A 17565-nucleotide genomic window follows, 5' to 3' on the forward strand; every position below is an offset into this window, starting at 1 on the left:
TTGCTGGCTCCTCTCAGCGTATTTTTTCTAGCCCTTTTCTTCTTCTCTCTCTCCCCCCACTTTCTGGAATAAAGCCATTTTCCTCTGTAACTTAAATACTAATTTGTACCTAATTTGGTTGTTTGTGTTTTTGTTTGATCCCTCTGCTCAAATCGTGAGTGCTCACTTCTATTCTAAGTGGCTTGTTATCATGCACTTTTTCATCAGAAGTTCTCCCCAATAGGAATTTGGGAGTCAACAGTTAACATAATATTTTTTTTCTTCTATTAAAGAACACAAATCTGATCATTTTACTCCCCTGCTTAATAGCCTGTAAGTGGCTTCCCATAGCCATTAACAATAAGCCTCAACTTTTTTAGAAAGCCCTACAAAGCAGCCCATGACCTCATCTCCACTATTGGCCATTCTGAGGTTATTCTTGTTTCTCAAATCCATTATGCTTTCTCCAGCCCCCAGGTCTTCATCTGCACTGTTCCTTAGCGATCCTATTCTTTCTCCAACTCATCACCAGGCCAGCTCTTACTGACACCTATAGACTACCTGTGTAGTCTCCTACTTCCTCTAGGTTAGATCCTCCTGCTAGACCTTCTTTTATCATCATGCATTTCTTAACAATGTCTTTTTCCCCACTCATTATTATTTAATCATTTATCACGGTGTATTTCCTCTCTGTTTATGTAGATTACCAACATTACTGGGACAGGGGCCAAATTTATTTTCTTAACCATCATATCTTTAGCATCAGGCACACAGTAGACACTCAATTTTTGAGAACTTCTTGAAGGTCAACAGCGAGCAAAGCATGTATGTAAAATATTGCATTTCATCTCCCTTAATATCTAAGCTTTCTTTTATCTGGCAATGGAGGGATCAGACTCTTAGGAAAACCATTAAATTCCAGTGATGGTGGAGGGTACAAGAAGCTATTTGCTTTAAAGGTGTGACAGTGTTGTTATTAGTGATGTTAACAACTCAACAAGGAGGAGAGTGAAAGCTCGGTGCTTACAAAAGGTCACAAGGGACACACCTCAATATGCTGTGAATTTCGTGGTTGGTAAGAGACTGCACTCTCTGTCAGCTCTCATCAGGATTTTTAATTAACTGGTGTCACAGTCAGAGACACACTTCATGCCTGTGGGGAAATTTGACTGAACTCATCCATTCTCAAATAAATGATTAGCACCATCATCTTCTACAATGCCTTTCAAGAAGTGGGACAGCTACATTTTTACAAGCATCTTTCCGAAGTAAAACCATCTTAAAACTATAAATACTGCAAAGAATAGAAGAGGGTTGGAGAATTTTTTTTTAATCAGCCAAAATTATGTTTGTCAGTGCTTCATTTTATGAAAATATTAGCACTTGTTCCACAGGCAGAATTAACCTGTCAGGAACCCTTATTTTTCATAACACATTGAGCCAGAAAAATGTTCCATGTTTTTGGAATTTACCAGACCATTGAACTGTGGAGAGCAATTGTGTTCTGTGCCTTTCTGAAGGGTGGACCCACCTCCTCCCACGTCAATCATCAGCCAGGCACAGCATCCCAGGTCCCTGAACTTCTCAGCACAGTAGGTCCCAGAAACTGTTCCCATGGTAACCTTCAGTCAAACAGCGAGCTTAGGCATACAGCACAGGCATAACATACACTGGCATAACAGCAAAAGAAATGCCTGCTTCTCTTGTTCAGAATGCCACAAAAAGGGCAGGTAATATTGATTGCTGAATAAATTAATGGTTATTGAATGATATATGAATCATGGCATTAATGACCTAAAAATATACAATTTCTAGTGTTTATATGTCCCAAAGAAAATAAATGAGAAACCATAGATTATAAATTTGGTAACAACAGTTAGCTATTTTTATTTTTTTTTTTGGAGGATCTACTAGATATCACATACTGGGCTAGGAAATACACACAGATAATCTTGTTTGTGACCCCACAAAAACCTCATTGTAATAGATTATAGCATTTCCGTAATTTATCTCAAGCAAGTGAGGCTCAAGGAATTTGAGCCCAGGTTTGACTATCTCCAAAATTTATTTGTAGCTCCAAATTTATATTTTTCCTGATACCACATTTTTTGAGCATCTATCAACCATATCCTAGACTCTAGAGAGAAATAAGCCATGGTTTGTGCTGCGGGAGATCACAATCAATTAAATACAGATATGAAAGGCATCATTTGGGAAATCACTTTGGCTCCAGGATCTTACAGTCTGGGGAGTGCAGAGTAATAGAGTCATAACATGTGTAGTTGAAGAATTGCCTTGAATGCCAGCTCCCCCACATTATAATAGAGAAACCTTGAAAAACCCATTTAATTTCTTTGTACCTTGGTGTTTCCATCTGTGGAGTGAGATAATAACTTAATAGGATGTTTAGAGGATCAAATGAGGAAAATGTATTTGAAAGTGCTTTATGAAATATAAAATGTTACATACAGTTAATGTTCTCATCCTATATGTCACAATATCTTGGCACATGTTTTCCTCACAACAGTTTCTTTTCAATTAAAAATGCCAGGTTAAAGTCTTTCCTCAAGCATGTTTTGTTTAATCTTCAGAATTAAGAGTTCTGCAGAGCTTCCACCCCAAATCCATATTGGAAATCTAATATAATTACTCATTAATACATATGTGTTTATACTAGAGGCCTGGTGCATGAAATTCATGCATGGGGTGGGGGGTGGGGTAGAGAAGGTGCTACCCTCAGCTCAGCCTGCACCCTCTCACTATCTGGGACTGCTGGCTCCTAACTGCTCACCTGCCTACCTGCCTAATCTCCCCTAACTGCCCCCTCTGCCATCCTGGTCGCATTCAATGTCCCCCTCCCCACCCTGCTGGTGACCCCCAACTGCCCCCCTTTGCCAGCCTGGTCACCACCAACTGTTCCTCCTGACACCCTGGTCAACCCCAACCCCCCCCTGCCGGCCTGGTCGCCCCATTACTGCCCCCCCTGCCAGCCTGGTCATCCCTCACTGTCCCCCCTGCCAGCTTTGTCTCCCCCAACTGCCTCTCTGCTGGCCTGGTTGCCCCAAACTGTCTCCTGCCAGCCTTGTTGCCCCCAACTGCTGCCCCTGCCAGCCTGATTGCCCCATGCAGCCTACTGTTCAATTATTTGGTCGTTCCTCACTAACCCCCTTGCTGGCCTGGTCGCCCCACACAGCCTGTCCTTCAGTCATTTGGTCATCCTTCACTAACCCTCCTGTTAGCCTATGTAGTCTGTGTTTGGTTGTCCATCTGGTTGTTTCAGTTGGTCATAACAGCCCCTGGATTTTTATATATTAGCATATATATATTACAGGTTCAATGCACAAAATTCATGCAAGAGTAGGCCTTCCTTCCTCAAGTTGCCAGTAGTGGCGTCCCTCTAGCACCCGGGCTCTCCTTGAAGCCCCAGCTTTGACCAGAAAGTCATCTAGTCTAACTAGCATATTATGCTTTTATTACTATAGATATATATCTTCAGAGTGATATATATATATAATGTATATGTGTACTATATATAGTACACACACATATGGCAACTTGCTAAGGAAACATCCTTTGTATTTACTTTAAATTAATGCTTCACGAGTAGCAAAACTTAATTATCACTCTGCACTCTGGCTGGACAGAACAAAAGAGTAGGAAGCTGAAAGTCCTAAGATGAGCTATTTGATCAAGGAAATGACAATGCTAAAAATTCAAAGGTTGTAATGTGACAGCCTATGGGCTGAGGCTTGCCTATAAATGTGTTGTGTGTGTTTTGGGCCAGTATAGCTTTATTTTGTTGTAACTGTGCTTTTTAATGAGGCGTTTAGACAATGCAGGTACCTCCACCCCATTTGCTAACTATTCCATCATTCAATCCTCTCAAACTTGACTGTTTCTCACACTTACATCACCAACCTGACATTTGAGTTTGGACCCTTTTCCCAAACAAGAGGCATGAGAGATGAGGGCTCTGCATTATGAAACTGTTAAGACAGAAATGAATGTATCTGAACATGTCAAACATGAAAGGCAGAGCAAACATGAATGTGGACTAGGCAAAGGGAGAGAATTGACAATCTCTCCCTAAAAAGATACACTTAGGACACATATGAAGGAGTCTGAACACATATAAAGGAGTCTGGCATTACACTGCTGATTGTAAACATATTTATTTAGCAAGCATTTATCACGGGCCTGGTGTATGAGGTACAGAGCAGTTCCTGGCAGCACATAATAACACCACATAAGTTAATGGTATTTATTATATCATCATCCTTATCATTCTTATTATCAGATACAATTCCAGAAAGGACAAAGGCACTTTAGACCTGTCTTTTTCTCTCTACTTCCAAACAGAGTTGCATCCACAGTTGCATCCATAGCTGTTGCTCAAAACATATCTGAAGAACAAATGCATGTAAAATGGAAGATTCAAGAAGCCAATTTTAGCCTTCGAGATCCGCAATCGGATCGTGCTCTGACAATCTTTGAAAGAGGCTGTGAATAATTCTAAGGAAATGCCAGGAGGAGCCCTGCTCTGACAGGGCAGCTCTGGGACTTGGCTCTTTCTGAAGGAACTAAAAAGAATGAATATCTTGCTGCAAAACGTTTCCTGGGAAAGAGACGGGAGGTTAAGTGGGTGAATTATATAATGTCTGCAGAGGATCATGGCTATCCGAGGTGCTTATAGCTATAAGTACCGGACATCATTAATATTACCATTTTTTAAAAATGAGCATCCCATTACATCTTATGTGGTAACCTTAGCACAGCAGAGTTTTCTAAGTGTTCCTTCTGAAATGCCCTCTAATAAGTCTAATCATTGATTGGGTTGCCAACTGGAGCATTGGTAATGTTCTAGAGGCACGTCACGCAGGCAGGTTTGGTGCACCCAGCACTTGCTCGGGCTTTCATCATGTCTCGCCTGAATTGTTCCAAGGCCTCCTTACTGTCTCCTGGCCTTCGATGGACCCAGCCCACAAATTCCTAGCTCCACTGGTCCATACTCCTAATTATATTGCTCTTTCTAAACTTTGATCTATCTAATCATGTCACTTTTCTGCTTTGAGAAAAATTTATGATTTCTTTTGGCCTAAAACAATATCCAAATTCCTTAACTAGGCACATCATGGATGGGGCTATCAACCCTTTCCTCTGAGCATCGTACCACTATCCAGCCCTTCCAGAGGACTGTGGGATCTCTCCCCCCTCCTCCAGATTACTTTCCTGATCTTTGTTCCCCTGGGAAACTCCTGACTATTTTCAAGTATTACTTCCACTCTGAAGCCTTTCCTCAGGCCCATCTGCAGAAGCAGAATTAATTGCTTCCTTCTCTTTATGTCTACAGCACTGAAAAATTCTCTTGTACTGACCAGCATCTTTGGCTGAATGTTTGAAAGTTCAGCTTCAAAAACTTAACCCATAAACCAAGATTTATTCACTTATGTCCCCATACTGCACAGTGGCTGGGCCTTAGAATGATGGAGACCATGTCCTCTCTCTCCAGCAGCTAATCTTCATGGGGCAGAAATGATAGACACTGGTGTCTCCAGCTTGGCATCTGTACATACTTGAAACTAGAGGAGAATGCTCCTTCCCACTAATTAGCACTTAGCTAATGTTGGTTTCTTATTGAATTAACAAGTGGATAGCTTTCCAATGTTGGGTGAATAAAATATCCAGTGGACATAATTAAGAATCTCATAGAGTTTTGAAGTTAGTTCAATGAAAGTGTATACAACCTCCATAATTAAAAGGTCATTAAGTGATTTGAGGCTTAACTAAAATAATAACCTTTGAAATACAACTAATACATATTGATTTCATACTGTTATCATTTTTATAAAAACCACTTAATCTTTACAAAAACCCCATGAGTTACAGGAATTACCACCCTTTCGTAAATTAAGAAGATGAAGTTAGAAGGTCCTTGCGCTCTCACAAGTAATAGGTATAATTGCAAAAAAGAAATAGAAACTCAGGCTCTCTGATACCAAGTTTACTGCTATGCTCTTAAGTGCATTATTTAACTTCTATGAATAAAATGGGGAAAGTAACTCTCATGTCTGAAGACTATTATGAGGAATAAAAGAAAAAAACACACACATAAAATTTGCAGTGCAAAGCCTGGTTCAGATTGGTTATCTATATATATAAAAGCCTAATATGCAAAGTGTCCCTTTGGGAGTTCAACTGACCAGAAGTTCAATCACTCTCTATGATATGCACTGACCACCAGAAGGAAGGCCCCAGCCAGCAGCCGGCAGCTGGCAGCCAGAGTTGACAGCAGGGGAAAGCCCTGACTATAGTCAGCAGCTGCTAGGGACCCTACCTGTGCACCATTTAGTGCACTGGGCCTCTAGGCGATAGATAATAGTAATTAAATTTGCCAGGGATGTTGGAGGACTTCCTAGGATTTCTGACTGTTATATATCTGTGGCCTGTCCTCTTCCTTGTCCCATATTCTAGGAACTCATCCTGCATTTTTCTCTTCTTAAATGCTGCCCACTCTATCTCAGTAGCTTCGGTAGTCTCCAGGCTATGGAACAGGTAGCAAGCTCCTGGCTCCTCCTCCTCCACTGCAGCCAGGCACCCCAGCCCTTCTCACTGCCTCAAACAGTTCAGGAAAGAGTTGTACCAATGACATGTAGATCCCAGACCTTGTCCTGACATTAATTTGCACGACTGTCCTCTCGAGTGTGAAATGAGGGTATTGGACCGGAGAAATTTCTATATTAAAATTTGTTATGCAAAGGAAATTTTAGTGAAACTATTTTCACTCTAGAGTCAAGCAATAATACTATTACTCATTCTCAGGGTAGGGGAAAATATTTTAAATATATATTTTTTAATTTACCAAATAAATCAGTGTTAGCCTTGCCTAAATTTGTCAGATCCATTTCTGTTACTTTTAATTCTTCCTTCTTGCTCTACATCTCAGCAGGGATTATGTGCATGAAGTATATATTCAGAATTTTATTCTAAATATAGATTCTAGGAAAAGCTGAAGCAAAGAGGCCAGAGAAGAAACAGTATGACGACATTTCTTTTAGGCCCAATGCCTAGATTGCACTTGGCCTGATGCCTTCTTCTCATTAGTGCTGCTGACAGAACCTGAACCTGATTAGCCCACCTGATTATTATTATTTTATTTTTTTTTAGCAACCTGGGAGCCAGGGGCCAATGCTGATTTCATGGCTGATCTCCAAAGCTATCCTTTGATTTGAGAAGATTAGCTTCCTTTCCCTGGAAGATTCATTATCTACAAAGCATCGTGACACATTAGGCATACATTTCTTAAACACTTTATAAAATTGAATCTATTCTTTCCATCATCATAAAACTTTCAGATATTGCCTATTAAAATATGGAGTGAATGATTCTTAATAAATGCAAATATAATGCTTGTAAACTTGTTGTTTTCTGAGCTAATCAACTCCTATAACAAATAACGCATAAAAGCCAGACTTCATGTTCTTGCATATTCAGTGCTTGGTTTAGCCTCTCAATCCACCCAGGCCACTGGCCATAGAGTCATGCACCACTTAAACGAGCAGGAGAAATAAATGTCATTAGGGAACTTTGTTGCTATGCAAACATCAGAGTGCCCTCCTACAGTCTTGGTGGTCTAGCCTAGTGCACACTTAGCCTGTGTGGTATAACCTATTGCTCCTGGGCTCCAAGACTGTACAGCATGTTACTGTAGAAAACAATGCCAGAGTGAATAAAGCACAGTGTATGAGGCTGCTGCTGGTGTTACACAGCATACTGTTTTACAGCAAATGTTTCTATAAGTAGAAAGAGTACACCTATCCCAGCTGGCATGTCTCAGTGGTTGAACATCAACCTATGAACCAGGAGGTCATGGTTTGATTCCAGGTTAGGGCACATGCCCAGGTTGCAGGCCTGATTCCAAGTGTGGCGTGTGTAGGAGGCAGCCAATCAATGATTATCCCTCATCATTGATGTTTCTACCTCTCCCTCTCCTTTCCTCTCTGAGATCAATAAAAATATATATTAAAAAAAAAGAAAGAGTACACCCTAAAATAATGATAAAATGTAGAAACAGTATATACATAAATCAGCAACATAGTTGTTAATTATCATGATCAGGTATTATGTACTGTACATAATTGTATGTGATGTACTTGTATGCAGTAGTATGTGTGTTTACACCAGCATCACTACAAACATATAAGTAATGTGTTGAGGCCTTACAATATTACAAAGGCTACCATGTCACAACTATAGTCCACACTAGCTCCACATGTATCAAACACAAGGCCCGCGGGCCAAATTCGTCCCACCAGGCCTTGCAATGTGGCCCGCACAGCGCTGTCATCACTGCACTCCACTGCGTTTCCATCACAATGACAGTTTATGACTGTTCAGTAAACCATTCGGCCCGCGATTTAGGCTGGATTTTAGATTTTGGCCCCTTCTCTGATTGAGTTCGACACCCCTAGCTAGGCAATAAAAGTTTTTCAGCCCAATTATAATCTTACTAGAGGCCCAATGCACAAATTCATGCATGGGTGGGGTCCAGCCAGTTCTGCACCCAATCAAGGGCATGGTGGGGGGGTAGATTGGGAGTGGAGGTGTCCAGGGGGAGGGGCCAAAGGAGATTGGTTGGTGGCAGTGCATGTTATTAGCAAGCGATCATTCTAGTCTTTCCAGCCGTTCTGGTCATTCCAGTCACTTGGCTTTTATATATATATAGATGGGACAACCATTAGATATCAGTCTGTTGTTGACCACAACATCATCAAACATATAATGTGGCCCCTTCCATACAGCAGTGCATGGCTGTATGGAAGGGGCCACATTATATGTTTGACTCCAAAATACTCTTGATTTGCAAACTGGTGAGGAACCTCCAGGTGTGATGGGAAACAAGCCCTATACAGGGAGGGCAGGGAGAGATGGAAGAAAGGCAAATCACCCAGATTGGTGAGTGACAGGTTTCAAAAGCAAGGGGACTTACCTTTAAGAAGTTTGTTTTGGACCACACAAGATGAGTAGATCTTCACACAGCCCACCAAATCTTAAAGGTTTAGATTTCCTTAAGGGGTTCAGTCATAAACAGGAGAGGATTTCAATGGGGTCAGTCATGTATACCATTAAGTTGGTAGCAACACCACATTTCTGTCTCAAATCTATAAGTGTGGGCAGCTTCTGGGAATCAAAAGACAAGCTGAATGCACTTCCCAGAAAATGAGAGAAGGTGAAGAGAGGTCCTGATCTCAAGTCAACCAGAGGTCGCGTCCTCTCCATGACCTTCCCCAACAAGTACAGAACTCAATATTAAAAACCTACCCATATGTCTGAGGGCAAGACCATGTGTGGGTAAAGGGACATTTGTAAATGTTAAGAATTACCCAGGTCACAAAGCACCTAGCATGTGTCAGGGGACAACTTCAAGCCAGGCAACAACTTCAAGCCAGGCACTGGTCATCTATGCATGCATGTGTGGGTTCATGGTTTCAGTGGTGGGCCAATCCTGTTGGGTCCTGGAGCTGGATATGCAGCTAGAGATAAGATACAGTCCTTGCCCTTAAAGGACTTAGGTCTAGGGTCCTTAGACTATCATGAACACCATTAAGTCTATTAAATATTGACATAGAATCAAACTGCTATTGGCAAGATACTCTTTAAAGTACTAGGACCTGTAAGAACTAGATTTCTAAAAAAAAGTAAACAAGAAGGAAAATAGACATTTTTTTTGGTCTATATAGTCTCTTTTATGGTACTGCTAGATTCTATGTACTTGATGTGTCTTCTGACAATATGTGTGGTACCAAAATTAATAATAAGTAGATGAAATCTAAGAGGCAAATGCCCACCTCTAGTTAATGCAATTAGCAATTTTTCCCATTCATTTAACTAACACTTATCAGTGTAAACTGTGTGTCAAACTCAATGTGTCAAAAGGGGAAGGCAAACATATATGGAACTCAATTTTGATTTGTGTAAATCAGTGGTTAAGAGCTCAAACAAGAAGTGCAATCTTGGTCAAGTGATTTAATCTTTCTGAGCCTCAGTTTCCTCCACTAGGAGCTAAGAATGAAAATAATAATGCCATCTTAGGAGGCCATTTGAATACTAAATGAAATGACTGTGTTTGACTGCCTGGCTTAGTTAGCTTCTGGGCCCGTGTAAGTCCTTAACAAGTTTCAGCAGTTTTTCTGTCCCACGTTCATAGAAGTCTAGGAAGTTCAGAGCTCAGGCTACTGCATACCCAGAAGATAAATTCAAAACAAAGCAGCAAGTGGTATAAAGTGTATGAGTCTTACTTAAGACCATAGAGCTGAAGGACTGGTCCTGCCTGTGTAGCTTAGGGGAAAAATCAGGAAGAAGTAGTTAAACCAACCACACAAATGCTTTTCCAAATGCTGTCCATAAATGTTTACCTAGAAACTTGAAGCAAAGCTTTCAGTCCTTTGTCTGCCCCCATTCTCATATGTGCTGTGAATCCTCCATCTAGTCTCTTCTTCAAAGAGCTTCTTAGCTTCTATTTTTAAGGACTGGCTAACCTTTAATGAGGAGGATTACCACAGGTGTCTCAATACTGGCTTTTATTATTTAGAGTTGACAGGTGAGAAGGGAGAGAGGAAATCACTGCCTTGAGAAATTCTTCTAGAATGCTCCTAGGACTTGCCACAGCATGTCTCCCTCCAGCAGAGCTGAGAACAAGGGCCTCTCTGGAAGTTGAATGCCATGATGATTTTATTCAGTCATTATTTACTCATTTCCATGATGTACATCTTGTGTTTATTACATATCTCGACCCATGAACTGAAAGGAGCTTTTCAATGAAAAAGAACCCTCAAAGTAAAATCCTGAGAAAATCATGAGAAGGAAGAGAACTAATCTCTCTTTCTGCCTTTCCTTGTATATGGTGTAACTCTATTTTACAAAGTAATGCTGACCACATTCATTTTGGGAAAATTATCTCAGCATACTTTTACTGCCAATGATCTGAGTTTGACCTCCATTCCCGTACTTTCTCTTTCCTTCAACAGAATGCTACAACACTCCACGTAACTGTTCAAGATGACAATAGCATCGCTGTCTCTCTAGAAGCTTCAGATGTCACAAGCCCATCATCTGTGTATGTTGTGAAGATAACTGGTGAATCAAAAAGTTACTTCTTCGAATTTGAGCAATTCAACAGCACTCTCCCTCCTCCTGTTATCTTTAAGGCCAGTTATCACGGCCTCTATTATATAATCACTCTGGTAGTGGTAAATGGGCATGCGGTTACCAAGCCATCCAGATCAATCACTGTGTTAACAAGTAAGCATCCAGTGTAATATTGTTCTTTGAGTTTCTTCTTTATCTGTATTCTCACGGGGTTCTAATGAAAAGAGAAATCAGCACAGAATGGCAAGCACAGGGGAAGTCAAATCACAGAAATTCAAAGTTCTGCTTTATATTAAGTATACAGTTTCTTGCTGAAGTTTGATAAAGTTTCACTATTATATTTTGATTTTAAAAATGTTTAAAACTTAAAGTTAAGCCTTAATGAGATATTTTAAGACTGAATGACAATTTTAGATTCATAATTGGACCATGTAATTTTCTACTATGTAACTCAGAAGAGTATGATCATAATTAAGCTATTTGTCTTCCATAACATTTATTCTCATATTAAGCAATTTGGCTTTTGAGACATTAATTTATTCTCATAGTTAGCCTGCTCAAATTCTATTTTACATTTTTAGCTGAGAGAGAGAAAAAGATATCATTATTTATCGGTCACTATTCCCCACCTCATCTTCCTAATAGCATTGGCATCCAGTGCCCAAGAAAATGCCAGGGGGAAAAATCATTGGCATTTTAACTTTCAGTAGCCTGTGCCTTAAAAAGTTAGTGCTGATATTAGGAAATTTTTAGGATTTGTTTTTAACTATTTGTGACTTTACTCTGACTTTAATACCTAATCTCAAATTAAGATGCAATTCTACTGTGTATGTCAAGGTGTGGGGGAAAAAACATATATTATATGGTAGAGTTTATCACTGTAATTTAATGGCTCAACAAAGTTCTTTTTGATCTCCACTGCAAATATTTTGGTGGTGGCTGCAATATTTAAAATACCAGAAACATGTGATAATTCTGTCAGTAGTTAAGGAAAAAGACACAGTGATATTTTTGTTTGGGATAAAGTAGAGAAACTCCAAGAAGCAAGAACTCAGAATCAAGCTAGAGGACGTATTTTTAACATGTCTATAATTTTTTTTTTTAAGTTTTACTTGGCAGAGTCCCAAGATCCGTAATGAGTCCTAAAAATTAGGAATGGTACAAACCCAAGACTTTCAAGGTTTACAGATATAATGAACTAATCTAGGACCTAGTTGAACCAAAGGAAGCATTTGTCTGGTAAAATGCTGTCTTAAACAAGTTTCAGAAAAAGTGAACTGGGAGTTAATAGATCCAGGCATCAGATCTAGGTATATAATACATATAATACAACTCCTTGAAATCAGGAGCTTTGTTTTACTCATGTTCATCCTATATAATAAAAGGCTAATATGAAAATTATCCCCTTGGGAGTTTGGCCAACCAGGAATTTGACTGACTGCCCACTATGACAACCAGGGGGCAGCACAGTAGGCCCCAGCTGGCAGCAGGGAGAAGGAAGGACCTGATTGACCTTGTTCGCAGGCCAGACCTAGGGACCCTACCATGCAGGAGTTTCGTGCACCAGGCCTCTAGCAATTTCATAAGTATCTAGTGTGAACCTTATGCTTAATAGGTGATCAGTAAATACTAAATTCAATTTAGTTAAGAAAACAGTAGGAGAAAGAGCCAGGAAAAAAAAAAGACTAAAACACAAAACAAAATAAAAGGATAGGGACTTGCTGACTCAACATTCATTAGCACGCACTTAGCCACTTCTGATTGGACAAAGCTGGAGGAGTCAACCTTCAGCTGATGACTCATAAAGAAATTTGATAGTCAGTATTTGGTTAGAATATTTCTAGAATATTTCATTGAAATTTTAGCACCTGCAGTGAGTTCTGTTTAAAATATTTTCCATTTTCCTTTGTGATTTTACCTTTGACATGTGGGCTTAGAAGTGCGCTGCTGAATGACCAAAAATTTAGCAGTTTTGAAGAGATCTTTTTAGCGATTCTTTATTAAATGCTGTGCAATCAATTACTTGTGTGGTTTCAATCACTTGACATTTGTTGAGATTTGTTTTATGGTTCCAAATATAGTCAATATTGGTGTATATGCTGTGAGCACTTAAGTCAATTTAGTTGACCTAACTATTCCAATCTTCTACATCCTTCTTGATTTTCTGTCTACTTGTACTAACAACTCTTGATAGAGGAGTGGGAGTCTCCACCTACCTCTGTGGGTTTGTCTATTTTTCCTCCCATTTCTCTTAGTTTATATTTTACATATTTTGATGCTCCGTTGTTATGTTGTAGGTGCAAACACTTTTAGGGTTATTATGTCTCCTTGTTGAGCTGAGCATTTCATGGTTTGCAATGTCCCTCTTTATCCCAAGTAATGTGCTGTGTGTGTTGAAGTTTATTTTGTCTGATATTAATATAGTCTTTTCAGTTTTCTTTTATTAAATCATGGTATACCTGTTTCATTTTTACTGTCAATCTACTTATGTCTTTATATGTTAGCAAGTTTCTTGTGGACTGCATAGAGTTGGATCTTGCTTTATTCCAATCTGGAAAGCCTCTGCCTTTTAATTGAAGCACTATCCTATAAAAATAGGATGTTAATTGCACAGCAATAAATTTTCAGGTAGAGGGGGAGATAAGAAATCAACCGAAGGACTTGTATACATGCATATAAGTACAACCAATGGACACAAAACTCTGGAGACGAAGGGTATATATGGGAGGGGGAGGGGCAATGTTAAAATATGTATACAGATAATAATTTAATAAAAAATAAAATAAAATAAAAAATAAAATGAAATTTTCAGGTAGAAAAGAATTAAACACTTTTTGAAAAGGTAAAATTAATTTTAATAACATAATATAATCCATTGTATTCAAAATATTATTTTAACATAATCAATATAAAAACAAAATAACACTTTTTCCATTTTAAACATAAATTAATTAAAATTAAATAAAATAAAAATTTTAATGTGCTTTTTCAGTTATACTAGCTTCATTTTGAGCGCTCAATAGCCTTACATATCGGGTCTAGTAATAATTAATGTCGTTTTTAAACATTCATTTAAAATCTTGCTTGGCGTTGACTTGTATTGACATAACCTTCAAACACGTGGTATCTACAGAACGTGTGAAATGCAATTAACAAGTTTTGCTTGGAAAAGTTTGTGTTTGGTTTGGTTTTTGTTGCAAAACTAGGGCTAAGAAGATGGCGGATGAAGAGCATATTCGGCACTGCATGCTTTACGAGTTCCAATTAAGAAGAAAAGCAAGTGAGGCTGCAAAAAACATCTGTAGTGCTCTTGGTCAAGATGCAGTTAGCGCCAGAAAATGCCAGCGTTGGTTTGAGAAATTTCGCGAGGGAAATTTTTCGTTAGATGACAAGAGTGGTAGAGGCCGTGTGTCCAATTTTGATCAAGAAGCTCTTCAAGCTCTTTTGGTGCAAAATCCTCAAATTACCCAACAAGAGCTTGCGACAACTTTAAATTGTTCACAAAAAACAATTTCCAATCAATTGCGTGCACTTGGCAAAGTCCAAAAGTTTGGAAAATGGGTTCCTCATGAGTTGACCGACAACAACCGTAATCAAAGAGTCACAATTTGCAGTTCGCTCCTCTCTCGTCAAAACCGTTTGCCGTTTTTAGAGCAAATTGTTACCGGAGATGAAGAATGGGTGCTGTATGTTAATTTGAAAAGGCAGCCTCAATGGTTGGACAAAAATGAGGCTCCGCAGCCCACGCCAAAACCTGACTTGCATGCGAAAAAAGTGATGTTGTGTGTTTGGTGGAATTTTAAAGGAATTCTTCATTATGAACTTTTACCATCTAACCAAACCATTACAAGTGCAGTGTATAGTGCCCAATTGGAAAGGTTAGCCCAAGCTTTAAGAGAAAAAGAACCCACGCTGATTAATTGGAAGGGCGTAATTCTTCACCACGATAACGCACGACCGCATACTGCAAGAATCACTGCTGAAAAACTGCGCCAGTTGGAATGGGAAGTTCTCCCTCAACCTGCATATTCTCCTGATATTGCCCCTTCCGATTACCATTTGTTTCGTTCTTTGCAAAACTTTTTTCTTGGAAAAAAATTTAATAATGAAGAATGCCTCAAAAATGCATTGACTGAATTTTTTGCATCAAAATCACAAGAATTTTACAACAGAGGGATTAAAATGTTCCTGAGTGTTGGGCACAAGTAGTAGAAAACAATGGCAACTATATTGTTGATTAAATTTTGTTGTATTGTTTAAATAAATTCGATTTAAAAAAGTATTAGAAACGACATTAATTATTACTAGACCTAATAGGTAACAATTACCAATTTTGATAATACAAGTTTAGAGCATTTACGCTTAATGTATTTACAATGTTAAGTTTAACCCCACCGCATTGCCAAGCTGTTAGTGTGGAGGTGAGTCAACTCAGTCATTAGTTGAATAGGGTTAAAGGCATTAATCGCCATTAGTTCATGGATTTCAAAGTCCTCCAGAGGGAGTGCCAGTAGTGGTCCTGGGGATTTCTCAGTCTCCAGTTGTAGACTTGGGGTTCAGTGAGCCCCACCAACCTGCACCACAGAAGGGGTCCATGATTTTGCCCCTCCCCTAACAATGGATGGCTTCTTACTAGGGCTAAGATTTTGGTGGGAGCAGGGGAGGATTTGTTCTCTGATCCAGCCTCAGGCTTAAGCAGATCCTATGACCCTACGGCATTCTGAGCATCCCTACTTTTTACCACCAAGTCTACCTTAAAGCTGGGGAAGGTCTTAAGTTAGAGAGCTTCCTTCCTCTCCCAGGTAGTAGCAGAACCCTACTCTGTATCAATCATGAACAAAGAGTCCAAGAGAGTTTCTGCCCCTCTCCTGGGAAATGGTATCTTTTAAATTGGGGTATCATTGCCTGAAAACTGGGAGGGAAAGATCTCTCTGCCCCTCCCTAATGCCATAAGGCTTCTGTTTTGTATTCAAGAAAGGTCCTGGGGATGAAGAAAGGGTTTTCCCCATATCTTTTAGTAGCCCAATCATCATCTACATGCCTGTACCCCAGAGGGTGGTTCTCTTGCCCTCAATATTCTTCATGAGCACCTGATATAGGCCCCCATGAGAGCAGAGCTGGAGAGAGACCATGGACTCAACTTGTGTCTGGGACTCCCTGTCATTCTAAACCAGCGCTGTCCTAGAACTTTGGGGTGATGGGAATGTTCTATATCTGCATTATCCAGTATAGTTACCACTAATTCTTAATTTCATTTCATCTTGGTGGATTCTTTCATAAGTATAATTTAAATAGCCCTAAAGAGCTAGTAACTAACTTCCTGGATGGAGCAATTCTACACTGTCATGGAGAATATACTCATCCTTATGAATTCATTGAAATCTTAGTTACTTTCTTCTTTTCTGCTTGAACTCCTCCTGTCATGCTCAGCTAGGTAAAACCTAGTGTCCTTTCAGTCCTCGGAGGGTTCTGCAGTTTACTTTGTTTGGTTGCCTTGCAATCTTACCTCTCTGAGAGATGCCTAAAAAGTTATGATCTCATGAATTATTTTGCTTTTTCTTCTTGTTGTTGGATGTTGAGAAATGAGATTGACTTGCAGTTTTCTACATCCTAAGCGGAAGAGGAAACTGGTATTGATTTCTAAAGAGTAAAACTGAATATGGTTTCCGTCTCTCCTTTTCTGTCCCATTCTTAAAGGCTCAATTACATCATCTCAGATTTCAAAAGGGATCATAGGTTGGGAATATAAAAACTATGTATTGATGCACAAATATTTCTATGACATTAGACATGAAGTAAGATTTGGGGTTCAGCTTTCTCCTCAAAAAAAAAAAAAAAAAAGAGGGAATTCAAATACATGTTGACTGAGATTACTTTTGAGCTCTAAAATGATCATTATTTGTTAGTTGGTGATGTAATTTTGCCATCTTTATTTTTTCTAATGAGAAGCTTTCCTTAAAAGTTTAGGAAACATTTGTAGCATCTACTCATAGAGTTGATGCGTTGCTCTTGAGAATAAAACGGGACCTTTTGTTGTAGTCATTTACTGTCTTGACAAAATAAGCAATGACCAAGCAGTTGGCCCTGGGGCAGTCCTTTGATATTTCTCTGTAGTTGTTCTGAGTCTGGCACTTTCTAAGAAAGCTGAGAAACATGGCAAAGAATAAATTTAGCACAAACACATTGTTAGGCCAGTTCAAAAGAGTCTCACAACCCTTAGGCTCTGACATCTGATTAATATTTAACTGGTTGAGAACTTTCAGTATGTTGTGCCCACTTTAGAGAGAAGAATCCGTTTCTCAATAGATCAAATGATACGTAAAAACAATTGTTCAGAGACTGGGGAAATATCTCCTCAGCTAGTAGTCCTAAAGATAGTGGTTGCAAATACTGCAGAACACACATACAAACACTCTACAAATAGGAAATTCTACACAAATC

At 39.3% G+C, this 17565-nt stretch overlaps 1 protein-coding gene across 2 annotated transcripts in view; it reads left to right on the top strand.

The window, feature by feature from the left end:
• PTPRO (protein tyrosine phosphatase receptor type O) overlaps positions 1-17565 on the top strand; it is a 203105-nt gene that overhangs the window by 96582 nt on the left and 88958 nt on the right. For both annotated transcript variants that reach the window (XM_036454558.2, XM_045587797.1), the window contains exon 2: positions 11004-11277. In XM_036454558.2, coding sequence (XP_036310451.1) covers positions 11004-11277 — 274 coding nt within the window. The remainder of the gene's footprint in view (positions 1-11003; positions 11278-17565) is intronic.

Source organism: Pipistrellus kuhlii, unplaced genomic scaffold (assembly GCF_014108245.1).
Source record: "Pipistrellus kuhlii isolate mPipKuh1 unplaced genomic scaffold, mPipKuh1.p scaffold_m20_p_3, whole genome shotgun sequence".
Taxonomy (NCBI): Eukaryota; Metazoa; Chordata; class Mammalia; order Chiroptera; family Vespertilionidae; genus Pipistrellus; species Pipistrellus kuhlii.